Here is a 15,103-nt window from a genome sequence, read left to right as displayed (position 1 = left end):
TGGTCTTATCTAAGAATTCAAAGTGACAAAAAAAAAAAAAAAACAAAACAAAAAAAACCCAAAAACAAACCAAACCAAACAAAAAACAAAAAAACAAAAACAAAAAAAACCAAAAAAACCCCAAAAAAAACCCAAAAAAACAAAACAGTTTTAGGATGGGCATATACAAACACTAAGTTTTGATTCAAGGTTTTAGCAGCCACTCAGAACTGGAGCCCAATGGGTAAGGTCTTCAGTAGTGCAGAACAAAATCAGAGCAGATTGCCTGTAATCCACAATTACACAAGTTTGGAACTGCTGTAAATACTTCAGAGTATCTTCAGAGCTGGAAGGGACCCACAGGGATGACAGACTCACAGAATCATAGAATGGTTTGGGTTGGAAGGGGCCTTAAAGCCCATCCAGTGCCACCCCTGTCATGGCAGGGAGACCTCCCACTGTCCCAGGATGCTCCTAGCCCAGCGTCCAACCTGGCCTTGGGCACTGCCAGGGATCCAGGGGCAGCCACAGCTGCTCCAGGCACCCTGCGCCAGGGACTCATCAACCTCTGTTGTCAAAAATTTCTTCCCAATATCTCATCTAAACCTACGCTCTGGCAGTAGGAATCCATTCCCCCATGTCACAGGATCACAGAACCTTCTGAGTTGGAAGAGATCCACAAGGATCAGCAAATCCAGCTCTGAAGTGAATGGCCCATACAGGGTCCAAAACCACAACCCCTGGCGTTATTAACACCATGTTCCAACCAACTGAGCTAATGTCCTGCCATTGCACATCTTCGTTGCAAACAGTCCCTCTCCATCCTTCCCTGCGGGATCATCCAGCCCAGACCCTGTCCCTGCAGACCTCCCAACAATCCCCCTGTGCATCCCAAACGCTCCTGGAGCTCTGGCAGCCCTCGGGGTTGTGCCCATTCCTGGGGAGCCTGGGCAGTACCAGCACGCTGTGGGGGAGCAGAACCTTTCCCAAATTCCCAGGCTGATCCCAAGGCTCCCCTTGGCCGGCGCTGCCCTCTGGCGGCGCAACCCGAGCTCGCCCTGCAGGGCGCGGAGCACAGCAGTGCGGTAAGCGGAGCACAGCCCTGCAGCACAGCCAGCTGCACGTGCCTGCCTCCTGAACCAAAAGAACTAACACGAAATGCCCCTCAGGACTTTATTCGTGTTTATACTATATTGCTGGAGAAGCTTTAAAATGATCACAGCAGTCTCAAGGCCGGTCACTCCAAACTGTAATACTATGCAAACCTGTTTAAAAAACTCAGGTATGGAAACAGCAAAATCATGTCCTGAAAACAGTAGTTACTGATTCAATAGTTCTGGGAATAGAAGCAAGGCCAAGAGCACTGTATTGAATGGTTGCTCTTTACCAAGCTATCAGTGCTGATCTAATTAATTCCCAGTCTGCTTGTGTGGGCTACACTTATTGGCTCTTTCAGCATCCTGTTATCTAGATCAGGGCAAGAGATTGAAACACAATTTGGTTTCCTTGGAACACTTAATTTTAAAAATATGCACTTGGGGTTCCCATATGGAACAAATACATATACACCTAAACTTTTTTGTTTTTTCCTATGGGAGTATGATCACACAATTTACCACAGAGAAGCCATCCAAGGATGCCAGCTGTCTACATTCTATTTTCATTATTCATCAATTTAAAGCTGAAACAGTTGGTTTAGCATGAACATTTTACCTGTCAGTATTTTTTTTTTCTCAATGTGACAATAAAAATATTCACTGTAGCCGTAACTTTCGTAATGCAAATTACTAATTGATACCACTAACACATTTATTGCTGTTTCTAGTACATGCCAGGTGATTGTATGGAATTTACTGAGAAGCCTGAATTCATTTGAACAAATATGATCTGGGAAGTAGTTTTCAAATAGAGTAGGCAGAGACTTTCTGAACCAGCTTAAAGTTTAATGAAAGAGTAAACAAGGGCTCTAATTAATAAAGTCACTGCTCATTTGTCATTCAGTTAATATTCCCCATGCAATCAAAACACAAAAGTAAGTCAGTGAGAGGGATTTTCTACAACCCTTTTCTGAAACAGAATTAAACAGGACTTTAGAACTAGACCCGGTTCAGGTAAGATCTAAGAGTACAGTGCCTAAAGGAGATACAAAGATTTGCAAGCTCCAATGCACAGTTTATAGAAATATCAGTAATACGGAATCAAACTTGCCTCAAGTAAAAACTTCAGGTGGTTATAAAATTTATACAGCAAAGATGGCCTTCTAATATCCAGAACCAAAGCAAATATATTACACGTGGGAATATTTTCAAGTGGCCTGTTCAGAGAGCAGGCTACCAAGGAGGAGTAATGTGTACTCAAGATTTCCCTATACAAAGATTACATACACAAAAAATTCATAATACAGAGAAGAACAGGGCATTTTGAAACAGGGCACACTAAGCTGGGAGCCACAGATCATATCAGATATGTATACACAGTATTTATTTCTTCAGTATAATTCCAGACACTGTGCTCAGTTCAACTGCTGGAAATGGCAAACTGAGAGTAGTGGCAATAATTAGTGCCTTGATTAGAAAGGGGCTTTAAACAAGTAGTTGCATTTATGCAACTAGGCTGAATTCTGTTTAAATGCAGAAAACCAACAAATGTGTCAGCTAGAAATTAGAAAAGTAAGGCCTTTCTCATGATATAGAGCTCACGGGTGTAAAGGAAATACAGTAGGGAATTCATAGAAGGAAAGTCCTGCTAACTACATAAAATAGAGGTCAGGTAGCCTCAAGGCACAAACAGTTCCCAAACAGAACTACTATTTAATGTATTACTTAAGACTGTGGATATGTCCATGAATCTATCGGAAGAGATTTTCTACATTATCCCAAGTGTCACCAGCCACAATCTGAAGAGCAACTGTGAGACTACAAAGAAACAAGAAAATTCTCCTTTCATCAGCTACTGAGTTCCCTCACCAAGAAAACACTAAACTAGTTGAATTAATAAAATGTACCCCATCTAGTAAGAACATCCTGTAATATGTTGGATGCAAGCTGGTTTTAGCTCATTTTGCAAGTAGGATTAATTTTTAGACATTTCAGACTTTCCTATTAATCCCAGATAATAGTGCAGTTTGGTAGACTAACCAGATTACAGGGACTATCATCACGATTTGTTTTTAAATTATGCAAAGCATGTTACTGGAACTATCACCCTCTCGTTTCATGAAAGGATGACCTGGAAGAATGACAGACAGGGTTCACCATGTCTCAACAACTGCGTAGACCTCTCTTTCAAGACCCTATTAAAAATATGCTTTCTTTATTCTGCTTTATCTCTGACTGATATTTTCTGACAGCAAGTTGTAACATGAATTTTAGAAAGACATGGACTTTGTCACAACAATGAATTGTAAACAAACACTGTGTAAGAAAATTATATACAAATTTATACATACACCACTGATTTACCATCTGCTACAACCAAATATCTGATGGGTGTTTTCAGTAAAAAGCCCCACTATTCTACCTAGTCCTTCCCATTAATTTGACTCGTGAGTTTCCCTTTTGCATCTCCCTTGTTCCCCACATTTTTACTCTCATTGGTTACAGCAGGGCTCAAGCCCATTTTATTTCTGGTTAATCTGATTGGGTAAAACCCTGGGATTGTGATGTCACTGCATTAGTAGAAGAAAGTAATGCTTCCTGCAGGAAAGATGGCAATTTTGACCTCTTAAAAGCAAGTCATGATCTAACTAGAAGATTAAAACAGAGCAAGCCAAACTACAGCAGTAATACCAACTCATTCTGCAAGAGTATATAGTTCAAAGAGGGATTATGGCTCATGGACTACAGGTAAGAAAGCATATTGTCCCTGTGTTTGGTTATTTGCCTGAATGGAGTGTTGGCTGGAAGGGAAAGGTCAACTTCAGCAAAAATAGCAGAACATTAGGAATACTGACTAATTAAAGGCTTTGGTTCTTATATTTACTCTGCAGAAAAGATGGCTTTCAGAGCAGAGCCTTTCCTACAAATGTATGACATTACTTGACTTTAACGTACCTATATTCATATTCTTTCATTCTGTGCTGACAAAATAATAGTTATGAATTTCTCTACTGTACAAAATTGCTGTAGTTAATTTTGTTGTTTTTTCCACTTAGAAACCTACATCAGTAATTGAACAACAGATGAGACTGAAACTAAACTAAACAACTAATTCCTCAAGTTATAAACTCATGATTGAAAAATTAATGATTTTCCGTGATAGTTTAATAGATTGCTTTGTTATTATGGGCTGTCACTGTATTTCATCACGTGCCACAATGCAAAGGCTTTAATGAGCCTGTAACGGAAGGTTGATATGAAGCTCAAGCTGATGCAATCCTTAAAGTTCTGGTTTTTAACTTTTCATTAGGCTTTAAAAAATGCTTCACACAGAAGATATTGCTGTAGCAGATACTGCTTGTACTCAAGACCCTCAATGAGCAGAGTTGTTAAACCAAGTAACAGGTACAAAGCTGCATTGCTGGAGTAGCTCTAAGTAGTAAAGACTATTGACACCTGTATGCCTCAGGATTACCTTTATTCCAGTTACAAAACTCATCCCTCACTTGAGCTGAAGCAGCTGTGCTGTCACTCATCAAGTGCAGCAGGAAGCTCAGCTTTGACAAGATGCTGACCTTTAACTTGCTGTGCAGAAGAAATGCTCTGCATTTATAAAAGCAAAAGCAGATTGTAAAGCTCAAATTCATTAAATGCTGCAATCAGTATAATGATTAGGGAAGATAAACTGCTCAAATTGCAGGGAGCATTATCACTGCATTTAAGTTGCAGTTAAGCAGAATGCAATAGACATGGGAATCTTGGAGACAAAACAAACCAAAACCCAACAACAAAAACAAACAGCACCCTTTATAGTGGTGTCAGCGACTATCATTAAAGGTGGTTTTTTTTGATACTTGAAATGATAATGACACTAATGTGTTCTACTAGTAGTCTCAAATAATCATTTTCTTTGACCAATGCTTCTAATTAAGTCAGAATCTCATAGCTTGCCTGTGTATTCATCAGTAGCAGCCTCCTAGAGGCAGAAATGTGTCAGATTTGAGCTGTCCAGCTGGGTCAATCAAACATCAAGCCATGAACAGCTCTGTACTCACTAAAGCTGCTCTCAGTGCTCTGGCACAATCCGACCCATAGCCAATCTCAGTGTCACTGCCAGCATCTCTCCACCATCCACACGGCACAAACAAACCTGATCTAAAAGCAATCCTGTACTTAAGCTTTCACTTCACTGACTTCAGCCACAAATAAAATAGTAACTAAACCAGGCAGAACAGCACTGCTGCCACCCACCCAGGGCTCAACTGTGAGGTCATTTGGCATGTTCTGGGACCATAAGGGCTGATCAGTTTTGAGTACTTGCAGAATATGCTCAATCCAGCAAGGATGAGTTTCTATACCCATTGCCTTCGGCTACTATAATCTGTTCTCTGAAATTTTCTTTAACCCAGTCTCTAGTTTTATCTATAAATGCAGGATTAATTAAATTGCAGCCAATTTAAAATAAATGGCAGTAACTGGTTATTCCATTTTTGGCTACCATGAGTTTTGCAAGTAATTACATACTCCTGTTTCCTACAGTTAATTTTTCTTTTCTTCCTAAGTACAGTAATTTCACGATTAAAGTCGTACCTGATTATAAGCTGCACGTCCGGGTGTCGGCAATGTTTAGGTCTTCATCCATATATAAATCGCACCGGATTATAAACCACATGTTCGTGGCAAACTTCCACAAAGTTGCCAACTAGTAACAGAACTGCAGGATGATGGGGGTTTACTGGCAGGTGATGACCTTGGAAACATTATTTCCAAGCAAAACGAAGATACAGACAATAGCTGCGGCAGTGTACCCTGCAAGGGTTATTTACAAGCAGAAAAAGACATGAACAATAGTGTGGTCATTTTGCAAGTATTTCCAACGGATCCGCGTTGCCTTTAAACAGCCGCTCAGCCTCGTGGGCAGGCAGGTGGGTGGCTGAGCTCCAAGCGGAGCCACTCATCCACGCCAACCCGACCCGGCCACCCCGCTCATCCGCATGAGCACCGCCACTCCGCTCATCTACACGAGCACTGCCACCCCGCTCATCCGCACCAGCCCAGCTCGGTGCCCCCTCCTCTGTGCCAGCGTGGCCCAGCTCCCCCACTCATCCATGCAAGCATGGCCAACCGCGCAGCCACACAAGACTGAAAACACCGAATAAAATGCAGAGAAGTATCACGCACTTTGATCAAACTTTTAAACAACTTCATTTTTCATTCACCAGCCACTTCATCAGTGGCTTCATTTTCCATGAAACCTTCGAACTCTTCATCCTCCGTATTGGAAATCAGCAGTTGGGCTATGGGGACATCCAGCAAACTTGAACCCACATCGCCCGTATCTTCATCCTCAGAGTCATCAGTTTCGGTACTCTCGATGGCATTGCTGGTCAGTCCAGGAACGATGTCGGCGTTCGCGAACCCTTGGATGATAGTTGTGGCTGTTACTTTACCCCAGGCATCCAGTATCCACTGGCAGACAGTAGCATAACTTGCTCGGCGTAGCCTCCCGGTGTTTGTGCAGGAACGGTCTCCTTCCACCATCCAGTTTTCCCACAGAAGTCGCAGTTTTGCCTTGAAGGAATGAATAATGATTATGTCCAGAGGTTGCACTTCTTTGGTCAAACCACCCGGTATTACAGCAAGCTCCGAGTTCATCTTTTCCACCAGGGCTTTCACACTTTCGGTTTTGTGCACACGCATGTAATCGAAAATCAACAGTGCCGGCAACTGATTAAAGAACCTATCCAGTCTACAAGCATAAGCTTCCATTAGCCAAGTCCTCGTTCTCTGTTCATCCATCCAGCCTTTTGGATTCACTGCAACAACTATTCCATTTGGAAATTTGTCTTCAGGGAATGTTTTTCTTTTAAAGATTACCATCGCGGGTAATTTCTGCCCATTTGACAAAATGCCGAGGACAACTGTAAATTATGTCTTTTCGTTCCCTGTGGTTCTTATTGGAACCGTCGATGTTCCGGTTTGCTCCAGGGTTCACATCAGCAGCATATCGAATGTCAGGGGGACTTCATCCATGTTGATTATACAATGTGGCTGTATATTTTTTTCAGAGATCTTGCTTTTGCAGTAATTCCTGAAGGTGGCTAACTTTTCCTCGTAGTCCGCCGGCAACTGCTGAGACACTGTCATCCTTGTACGGAGAGAGAGCTGCCACCCTTTCATGAAACAGAAGCATCAAGACGGTCCTGTTTTAAATTCTTCGATATGCAATTCATTTGCAATTGTTCTGGCTTGTATCCAAATGGTGACAGCAGATAACCTTCGGCCACCTGCTCTTTGCTCAGAAATCCAGCAGTGAAGTCTGTCTTCCAGCCCTGGCCACCTTGCTTTTCTGCCGTGGAAACTCTTCTTTGTCTTTCTTGTAAGACAAAGTTCATCCTCTTGCTGTCTCCATCTGCGTACCATGCATTCATTAATGTTGAATTCTCTAGCTGCAGGTCTATTCCCATATTGTTTTGCATAGTCGATTGCTTTCAATGTAAACTCGGCATTGTGCGCTAGTCTCTTCTCCACAGCCATGCTGAGGTAACTCACCCTGATAACACCTCCCACCCTGCCAGTAACGCCGTCATGCACAGGCAGGCAATAAGCTGTTCTCTGACTGGTTCATCGTTGGAACAATGGGAAATCATCAATTTCAATCCATTTTTGCTCAGGACAGGACCACCGCGGTACAAGGTAAGGGCAGACCTCAGATTTTCATTCACATATTGGCCACTCCGGATCACTAGCCACACTTCCAGGTTGGGACTGAAACTTATTCAAAATGGTGCAGCTAATAATGGTGAAATTACTGTACTCATCTCTCCTATGCCAAAGAAAAGGAGAATTAAAAACAATTCATCTGACTAAGGAATTTGCAGGTGTTAACTTGTTGTTAGCAATACTTTATGCTATTACTGCCAAATCCACAGCTCTGTGCCTTTAACAAGATGCTTTACTGGGTTCTGTGGAATGTAACTGGTATGTAGATAACCTATTTTTCACTAGTGAAGCTTTGAGCCAGCTCTGACTTTTTTCTTTCAGGTAGTTCTGCATTTTTAACAACAGCAGGGCAGTATCAGGTGGGACAAAAATTTCACTAATTTGAAGGAGTTTTTTAAATTTATTTTTAAAACTTATATATAAATCTTATTCACAATTCTACTTCCTTATATTTTTCCTTGCCTGGTTTTGTACCACCACTTTATAAATGAACAAAGCAGCTATCAAGAATGGATGGATCTTGAAGGGAGGTAGAATCCAAAGACACAGATCTGCTTGGGGCCAGAACAGAAACCCTAACAGAGATTATGGAGCTTCTAGACATACAGACACCTCTGGGTGCAACAGCCTGAAACCAGCATGTTGAATAAAGAATTTTAATCCTAAATCCTGGTAGCAAAAGTGTTAAGGTCCAGATCTGTGGGACGTAGCCATGGCCAGTCCTCAGACACCATGGAGCACTCTGCTCCAAGGGCAAACAGCACAACTGCTTCCCACCTACAGGCACCTTCTGCAGTTTCGCTTCTTCCCACTGCCTTCCCAAAGCTTCTCCTTTGGGATGAGCCATCTTCCCTGTCCTCTGAGACAGATAATGGCTGGAATGCCAAACATTCAGTTGTGAATTCATGCTTAGGAGGCAGAGTTTTCTCTTTTACACAGTGGAAAACGATAGTCAAGGTAAAGCAGCACCCCAAAGTCACATGCTGACCTGTAATCCCAATCTCTTTGCTTTACATTCTAATTTTTGCTTGTCTACCACAGGAGCAAGCTACTGAGCTCTGCAGAAAGGCAAATGGAATAAGAGGGGAGGTTGTTATTGTTTGGGGTGGCTTTTTTAATGAGTCCATGATGGTCAAGAATTTATCTCATAATGACTTGGGCAAAGTACTTGTTACCGATTCACAACTCCATTCACAACTCAGCCACTATTTCCTGAGTTACCAGACTGTAAATTGTTCTAGAGAAAGATTAAAAACTCTCAGAAATATTTTTATTTTGACACATTATTGGGGGGGAGGAATTTTTTCTTCACACTATCAGAGACTGAAAGCTTTTTCTTGTACGGCTTGGTTGCTAGTTTTAGACCTACTTCCCTTTACCTTGCAGATAAGAGATGAGGAAAGCGGCTACAATGAAAATCTGTTTTGCATTCCTAAGCATTATGAAGAAGATTTAGAAAAAGTCTTCATTCCTCATGGACTCATTCTGGACAGGTGTGAGGGCAAACAAAAAGAGTAGGGACAGTGATGCCAATTTTTGTCCCTCCAAATGAAAAGACTGAAGTCCTGCCCTGTGCGGCCCATGAGAAACATGGAAACCCTGCACCTCTTACACTTCTGTCCTAAAGTCTAGTACAAGAGGGGATTTATGGAGCGGCTTCCTCTACAAGCCCAGTTAAGCTTCCATGATCCCTCAAATATCTTTAAGTCCACCTCTCCTGCAGTATTTAGGTTTATGGATTAAATCAGTTTGTGCTGTGCAAATACATAACTTGCTGTGGTCACAATTAGCTACTTATAAAAACCAAACAGCAAGATCAGAATTTTTACTTGAACATTGCTTAATATATGGACAACCAACTATGATATACAGAACACTTTCCAGAATTTCCTCTTCTTTTTATTTTTTTTTCCTAACAGGACAGAGCGTTTGGCTAGAGATATCATGCAAGACATGGGAAGTCATCACATTGTTGCACTCTGTGTCCTTAAAGGAGGCTATAAATTCTTTGCTGATTTGCTGGACTACATAAAAGCACTAAATCAAAATGTTGATAAATCTGTGCCTGTTACCGTGGATTTTGTCAGAGTAAGCAGAGTAAGCAGCTTTCTTTTTTTCAGAAAATTGACTCTCTCCATAGACTGGCATTCTAAATACTGGTAGTTTGCATAAGAACCCCACAATAATTGTGTTTATGCGAACATTCTGTTCAAATCACATATTAAAAAGGAACTGATTTACTGATCTGCCCCAAAGGGTGGAAATTAAACATTCACTGGAATAAACATATAGCAGAATACTCAACATGACAAAGCCAGGGGGAGATCCCAAACTCCCTCTTCTTGCAAAAAGCAAAAGTAGCACACCTTTCCAACAAATAGAGCATGACACTTTTGGGCGTGCTTTATGTGACTTCCATCTCTTCTTTCTCCTTCTAGAATGATTCACCTGCAGAAAATATTAGTTTTGATGGAGAAGAACTGTCTGCACTAAATGGGAAGGTATGAACCAGCATCTTCAGCTTTTCAAGAGAAACAACTGTTCTTGTGTATTTTCCAGGAAATCAATCTTTCTTATAAAGATTTTGATATTGCATACTTCCAGCCATTTAACATTGATTTAAAACAGTTGCTGGGCTTTGAAACAGTGAGTAATTTCCACTGCTCTCAGTGGAAACTTGACGTGATCAGTAATGAGTGCCCCCAAAGATCCCATTCTCCATTTTATCCCATAACTCCCAGAAATGAACCACACTAAACTGACTCATTCAGTGTGGCTCTAGAATTCTAGTGCTATACATAGAGCAATATATAGACCTGACATAGGTACCTTTATCACCATATTTTAAGCTTTCATAAATACTTACAGAAAGACTCTTCAGAAAGCACCAAAGTAAAGTCAGTAGCTCAAGTGACAATCTCCTTTAAAAATCAATGCAATTTTCTTGTAACTCAGGGTTTTAGTGTGCTTTTGTTGGCTGTATAATTTGCTGAAAATTGCCATTTAAGTATCTTCTTTTCTCTCCCTTCTTTCCCTGTGTAATCTCTTCCAGAATGTGTTAGTAGTAGAGGTAAGTAATGATTGAAAGAGGGGTAGAATGACATGGATTTTTTTCTCCCCTTTTTTCAAATTAATACATATTACCTATAAAATTGTAATTAATTGTGTTACTGGGTTGCCAGGTTGGTATGATCTAGTTTAATCCACTGACAGTCTGGTTTTCCTCTCAAACTTGAAGAATAATTTATTTTTTTCTCTTTCAGGACATTATTGAGACTGGTGGAACAATGAAAGCACTGCTTTCAAAAATAAAAGACAAGGAACCAAGGATGGTAAAAGTTGTAAGGATATAGCCACTAACTAACATATTCAAATCATCTGGGTGAATAGTTAGTGTATGCTGACAGGTGCTTGTTTGGCTTGAAGTTTGGGGGGGAGGAAGCAAATGCAGGAAGTAATCCTTTTCCAGCTGCTTAAAAATTAAGTGTTTCTTAAACTGGGAAATTTACCCATGCACTACCATCTTCACTGCTCAAATTAATAAAAAAAGGTTTTATGGCTGTTTCTGTGTAGTCCATAATATCTGATGGATTCCCTGTTTCTTACTTTACGTTTCAAAGAAATTCATCTCTCTCCATAGGTTTTCTAACACCACCTCAGTTGCCTCAATACTAGAATGATAACACACCAAATATTTCTTAATATCCTCAACCGTAGAAGTTTCCAGAATCTAGGAGTCTCTCAGAACTTGGGAGATGGCTTCAAGTGGCATTCTAGATCTGCTTTTCTCTAAATAGAAATTTTGTGGAATATCCCTGTATCTGTCAAGTAATCACAGTGCTTTATGGAAACAGCTGCTTTATGCACCATTTATTCAGACAGCCCTTCTAGTGACTGTCCAGGAGGTCCTCAGTTTCTTCTGAAGTGCATAGGCAAACCAAGAATAGAAATGATTTTGCAGAAGAAATTGTCCTTTTCTCCCTCCCTGCCTCCCTCCTCACTAAAATCACTGCTAGCCACTTGGACATGCTTCCCCCTCTATGCTGTTCTATTGTCCTGAGGCATTGCTACGTGGAAGGGCAATGGTCTGAGACACGGGACTGAAGGGAACGGAATACAAAGTAGAGCCACTTGGACATAAAGAATGAACTCAGATCAGAGTCTTTGCTTCTCCCTCCACTACAAGGCTGAACACTAAGTCCTTCTGTGCAACAATCTCACTGTTTCAATTTAAGTGCATGATTTTAGAAGCATATGGGGAGGAGTGGCAAAAGGGAAGTCTACAGCTTAGAGCAAGACATACTTTAAAAACCGACCTTCTCTGCTCTGCCTTACAGCCTGCTCGTTAAAAGGACACGTCAGAGTCCAGGTTACAGACCAGACTGTAAGTATCGTGTTTTTCTAGTATTTTTTTTCTGTATTTTCCAAAACAAAGTCTTAAAATTTCACTTCAGGCAGCACATCTGATGACTGGCACATAAGTTTCAAGAATGCCAAGAGAAAGGGAGATACACACTAATAAAAAGCAAATACAAATTTGTGAACTAATGATCAGCTATGCTATCCTGAGACCTCGTGACTGTTTTTTCCCCTAGTTGGCCTGAGTGTAGGTTTAGCTACTTGATATACAAATTTAACTATTTAGATAATCAAACCTCAACTTTGTTTTGCTTTGCTTTGATCTTAGAGGGCATTTGTTTTGACATTTGGCATTATTAAACTTGCCTTGTCTCCAAACTGAAAAGTCCTACTGAATCACAGTTCATCTACTTTCACTCAAGTAAAATCTCAGTCCTGTCTCTCCCCAAGGACCAACTCATAAGGAGGTTTTAAATAATTATTTTGTTAATAAAAATCATTCTCTTAACACCCTAATTATATTACTGCCTGATGGGAATGGTTTAGATTCTAACCTCTGTCATCAATTTACAGCTCAGATTCTCAAGGAAAGATTATGCCTATTACTCTTAGCTCAAGTATGTGTTGAATGCAAACTGTGCACTTAAAAGCTACTTACACCACTGAAGTATAAAAAGAACTGTATTTTCTTACAGATACAGGCTTTGAAATTCCAGATAAATTTGTGGTTGGATCTGCTCTTGACTATAATGAATATTTCAGAGATCTAAATGTAAGTACATTCACATTCCTCCACTGCCAAGTGTTCAGTACCTGCCTACCAGAGGTACCCAGGAAGACTATTTGGTTCTACTCAGAGCTTCTGAACGATTAAATGCCCTTCAATTCCAGCTAGAAACTTCCATTAAAAGAGAAAAAGCATTTTTAAGGTGTTGAGTTGGTAATGCAATTGGAGGTGCACAAGAAATGTTTGTCTTTCACCTTTTTATAATTCTACTCCACAATTCTCATGGCTCAGCCATGTTGCAGGACAATCTGCAACCCCATCTGAAAAGCAAATAACTTGTAAGTTGACTTTAATTGGATATTTGTCTGTTGCTCTTCTGTCACCAGCGGCCGGAGCTGGGTGCGAGGCTCTGCCGATATCGGCGCTATCGAGACGTGATCGAGGGGGAAACGAGACGGGAACAAGGCGGAACCAAAGAGTGAGTGAGGCGAGACGGTAGGAAGGAGCGAGGCCCGCCCAGCTCCGCCGTCCCCAGCCCGGCCCGGCCCGGCCCCGCCCCGCCCCGCCTGCTGGGTGCCGTGGTTGCCCGGTTACCGCGAACGCGGCCCCCGCGTCTGTGACGTCCCTGCGGCCTCCGCTCCCGCTGAACGCGCTCCTGGCTCGCGGTTCGCAGCCGGAGCGTGTACGGGCAGCTAAACTGCGTCAGTTGCCAGGACTCTGCGAGCGAGTCCTGAAATCGCAGAGCTTTGGTCTCTGCGAGCGAATCATGAACTCGCAGAGCTTTGGTCTCTGCGAGCGAGTCCTGAATTTCAGTTGAAGGTAAAGACTGGCTAAAGTTGTACTTTTTGGTTTTGTCACATCTGTGCTCTGAAAGAGAATGCCAAAGGGAAATACAGGATGTGATAATGCCAGTCTTTGGGTGCAGCTGTTCAGTGGCATATAGAGCTGAGTGGATAAGCAATATACGGTCTACTGATTAGGCTTTTTTTTTTCACTGAAGAAATGCGACATTTCCTAAATATACTAGTCTATACGGTTTTTTCCCTATAGTGATTACTTAAACTGCTTAAAGGTGGATGAGTTCTGTTCAAGTTTCAGTGAATCGTTATGATCTGGTTATTAAAATTATTAAGGAGATGCCTCTGAATTAAGATGCAAATGAGACCATATGCCAAAGTGAAAAGTCTGGATTTTATGTAACAGTGAATGTGAGTGTCAGGGAAATTAATCCACAAACACTAGAGGTCTATGTCCAAAAAGGAGACAGAGGAGTCCCTTTTGCTTTATTCAAATAAAAGGAGAGGCCATGGGGCATTCCCCTGGGATCTCTCAGATTTTTGGAGGATGCAGCCTCCTTTTTAGCCTATTTCCCCGGCTGCATTTCCCTCTCTCTCTCCCCATTGGCTGAGGTACTTGAGAGGCACAGACTTCCCAGAACACCTGAGACCTGAGATTGCCCTCTAATGTATAACCCTTCCTTTTAATTTTTAATTCTTACAGAATTCATAGTTTTTCCCCCATTGTTTCTTTCATCTTCCAATACCCAGTTTCATTCATCAACAAACCTACAGTTTGTTTGTAAAGGCAAATGTCTTTTCCCATTCATCAATCAGTGGAATGAATCCCATTGTTTCTTCTGTCTCCCAGTGCTAGTCTTATCTACCAGCAGACCCACAGCTTGTTTGTAAAGACATGAGGAAGAGAGAGAAAGAAAGAAACTGAAAAAGAGGGGGTTGGGGTTGGAGGGGGGGAATAGGAAGGGAGGGAGAAAGAGAGTGATAGAGACAGATTAAGTAGAAAATATCACCTTTCCATGGATCCCACTGGCATATGATTAAATCCTCTTCTGGTCTTTTCTCTAGTGAGGTCTTGCAAAACAGGACTCCAATGGATTAGTACAGACTTGGGCAAGGTGGGACTGCCCAGGGGCGGGGCAAGTTTGACTGTCTCTTGCTACTTTCAAATAATATAAAATCTTTAGCACCAGTACATCTGGAGTCTGCCATGAATTGGGTTCTGGATTTTCAGATCTGTTGTGTTGCTTTGCATTCCATGCAGTCATCTGGTCCAAGGCCTCAGGCATGGTCTGGGGGCACTTTGATGGGTCATGACACCCCCTCAGCTGTCCCTCACGGGAATGTCCCCTAGATGTGGCCTTCTGGGGGTGGGGAATTTTAGAGCCGAGCCAGTTTGTGTGAGGGAGGGTGGGTGTCCACTG

At 41.7% G+C, this 15,103-nt stretch overlaps 2 protein-coding genes across 2 annotated transcripts in view; both read left to right on the top strand.

Moving 5' to 3' along the window:
* Window positions 1-3,806: 3,806 nt before the first annotated feature.
* Window positions 3,807-13,788, top strand: LOC117001677 (hypoxanthine-guanine phosphoribosyltransferase-like). Its single transcript, XM_033070140.1, has 9 exons — window positions 3,807-3,824; window positions 9,186-9,292; window positions 9,719-9,896; window positions 10,238-10,300; window positions 10,852-10,869; window positions 11,063-11,142; window positions 12,134-12,183; window positions 12,854-12,929; window positions 13,740-13,788. Exons 1-9 carry the CDS (start codon window positions 3,807-3,809, stop codon window positions 13,786-13,788), a joined length of 639 nt encoding a protein of 212 aa, XP_032926031.1.
* The window catches only part of LOC117001520 (hydrocephalus-inducing protein-like), an 80,560-nt gene continuing 79,110 nt past the window's right edge, over window positions 13,654-15,103 (top strand). The window contains exon 1 of the mRNA XM_033069935.1: window positions 13,654-13,704. The gene's annotated coding sequence lies outside the window, so the exon portion shown is untranslated. The remainder of the gene's footprint in view (window positions 13,705-15,103) is intronic.

The sequence above is a fragment of the Catharus ustulatus genome, chromosome 11 (genome assembly GCF_009819885.2).
Source record: "Catharus ustulatus isolate bCatUst1 chromosome 11, bCatUst1.pri.v2, whole genome shotgun sequence".
Taxonomy (NCBI): Eukaryota; Metazoa; Chordata; class Aves; order Passeriformes; family Turdidae; genus Catharus; species Catharus ustulatus.
Note: the sequence above shows the minus strand (reverse complement) of the source record. Positions and strands in the feature narration are given on the sequence as shown.

Coding starts and splice junctions, on each gene's coding strand:
- LOC117001677 (XM_033070140.1), top strand. Junction 12,184..12,853: donor TCCAGGTTACAGACCAGACT/GTAAGTATCGTG, acceptor ATTTTCTTACAG/ATACAGGCTTTGAAATTCCA. Junction 12,930..13,739: donor GAATATTTCAGAGATCTAAA/TGTAAGTACATT, acceptor TTTTTGGTTTTG/TCACATCTGTGCTCTGAAAG.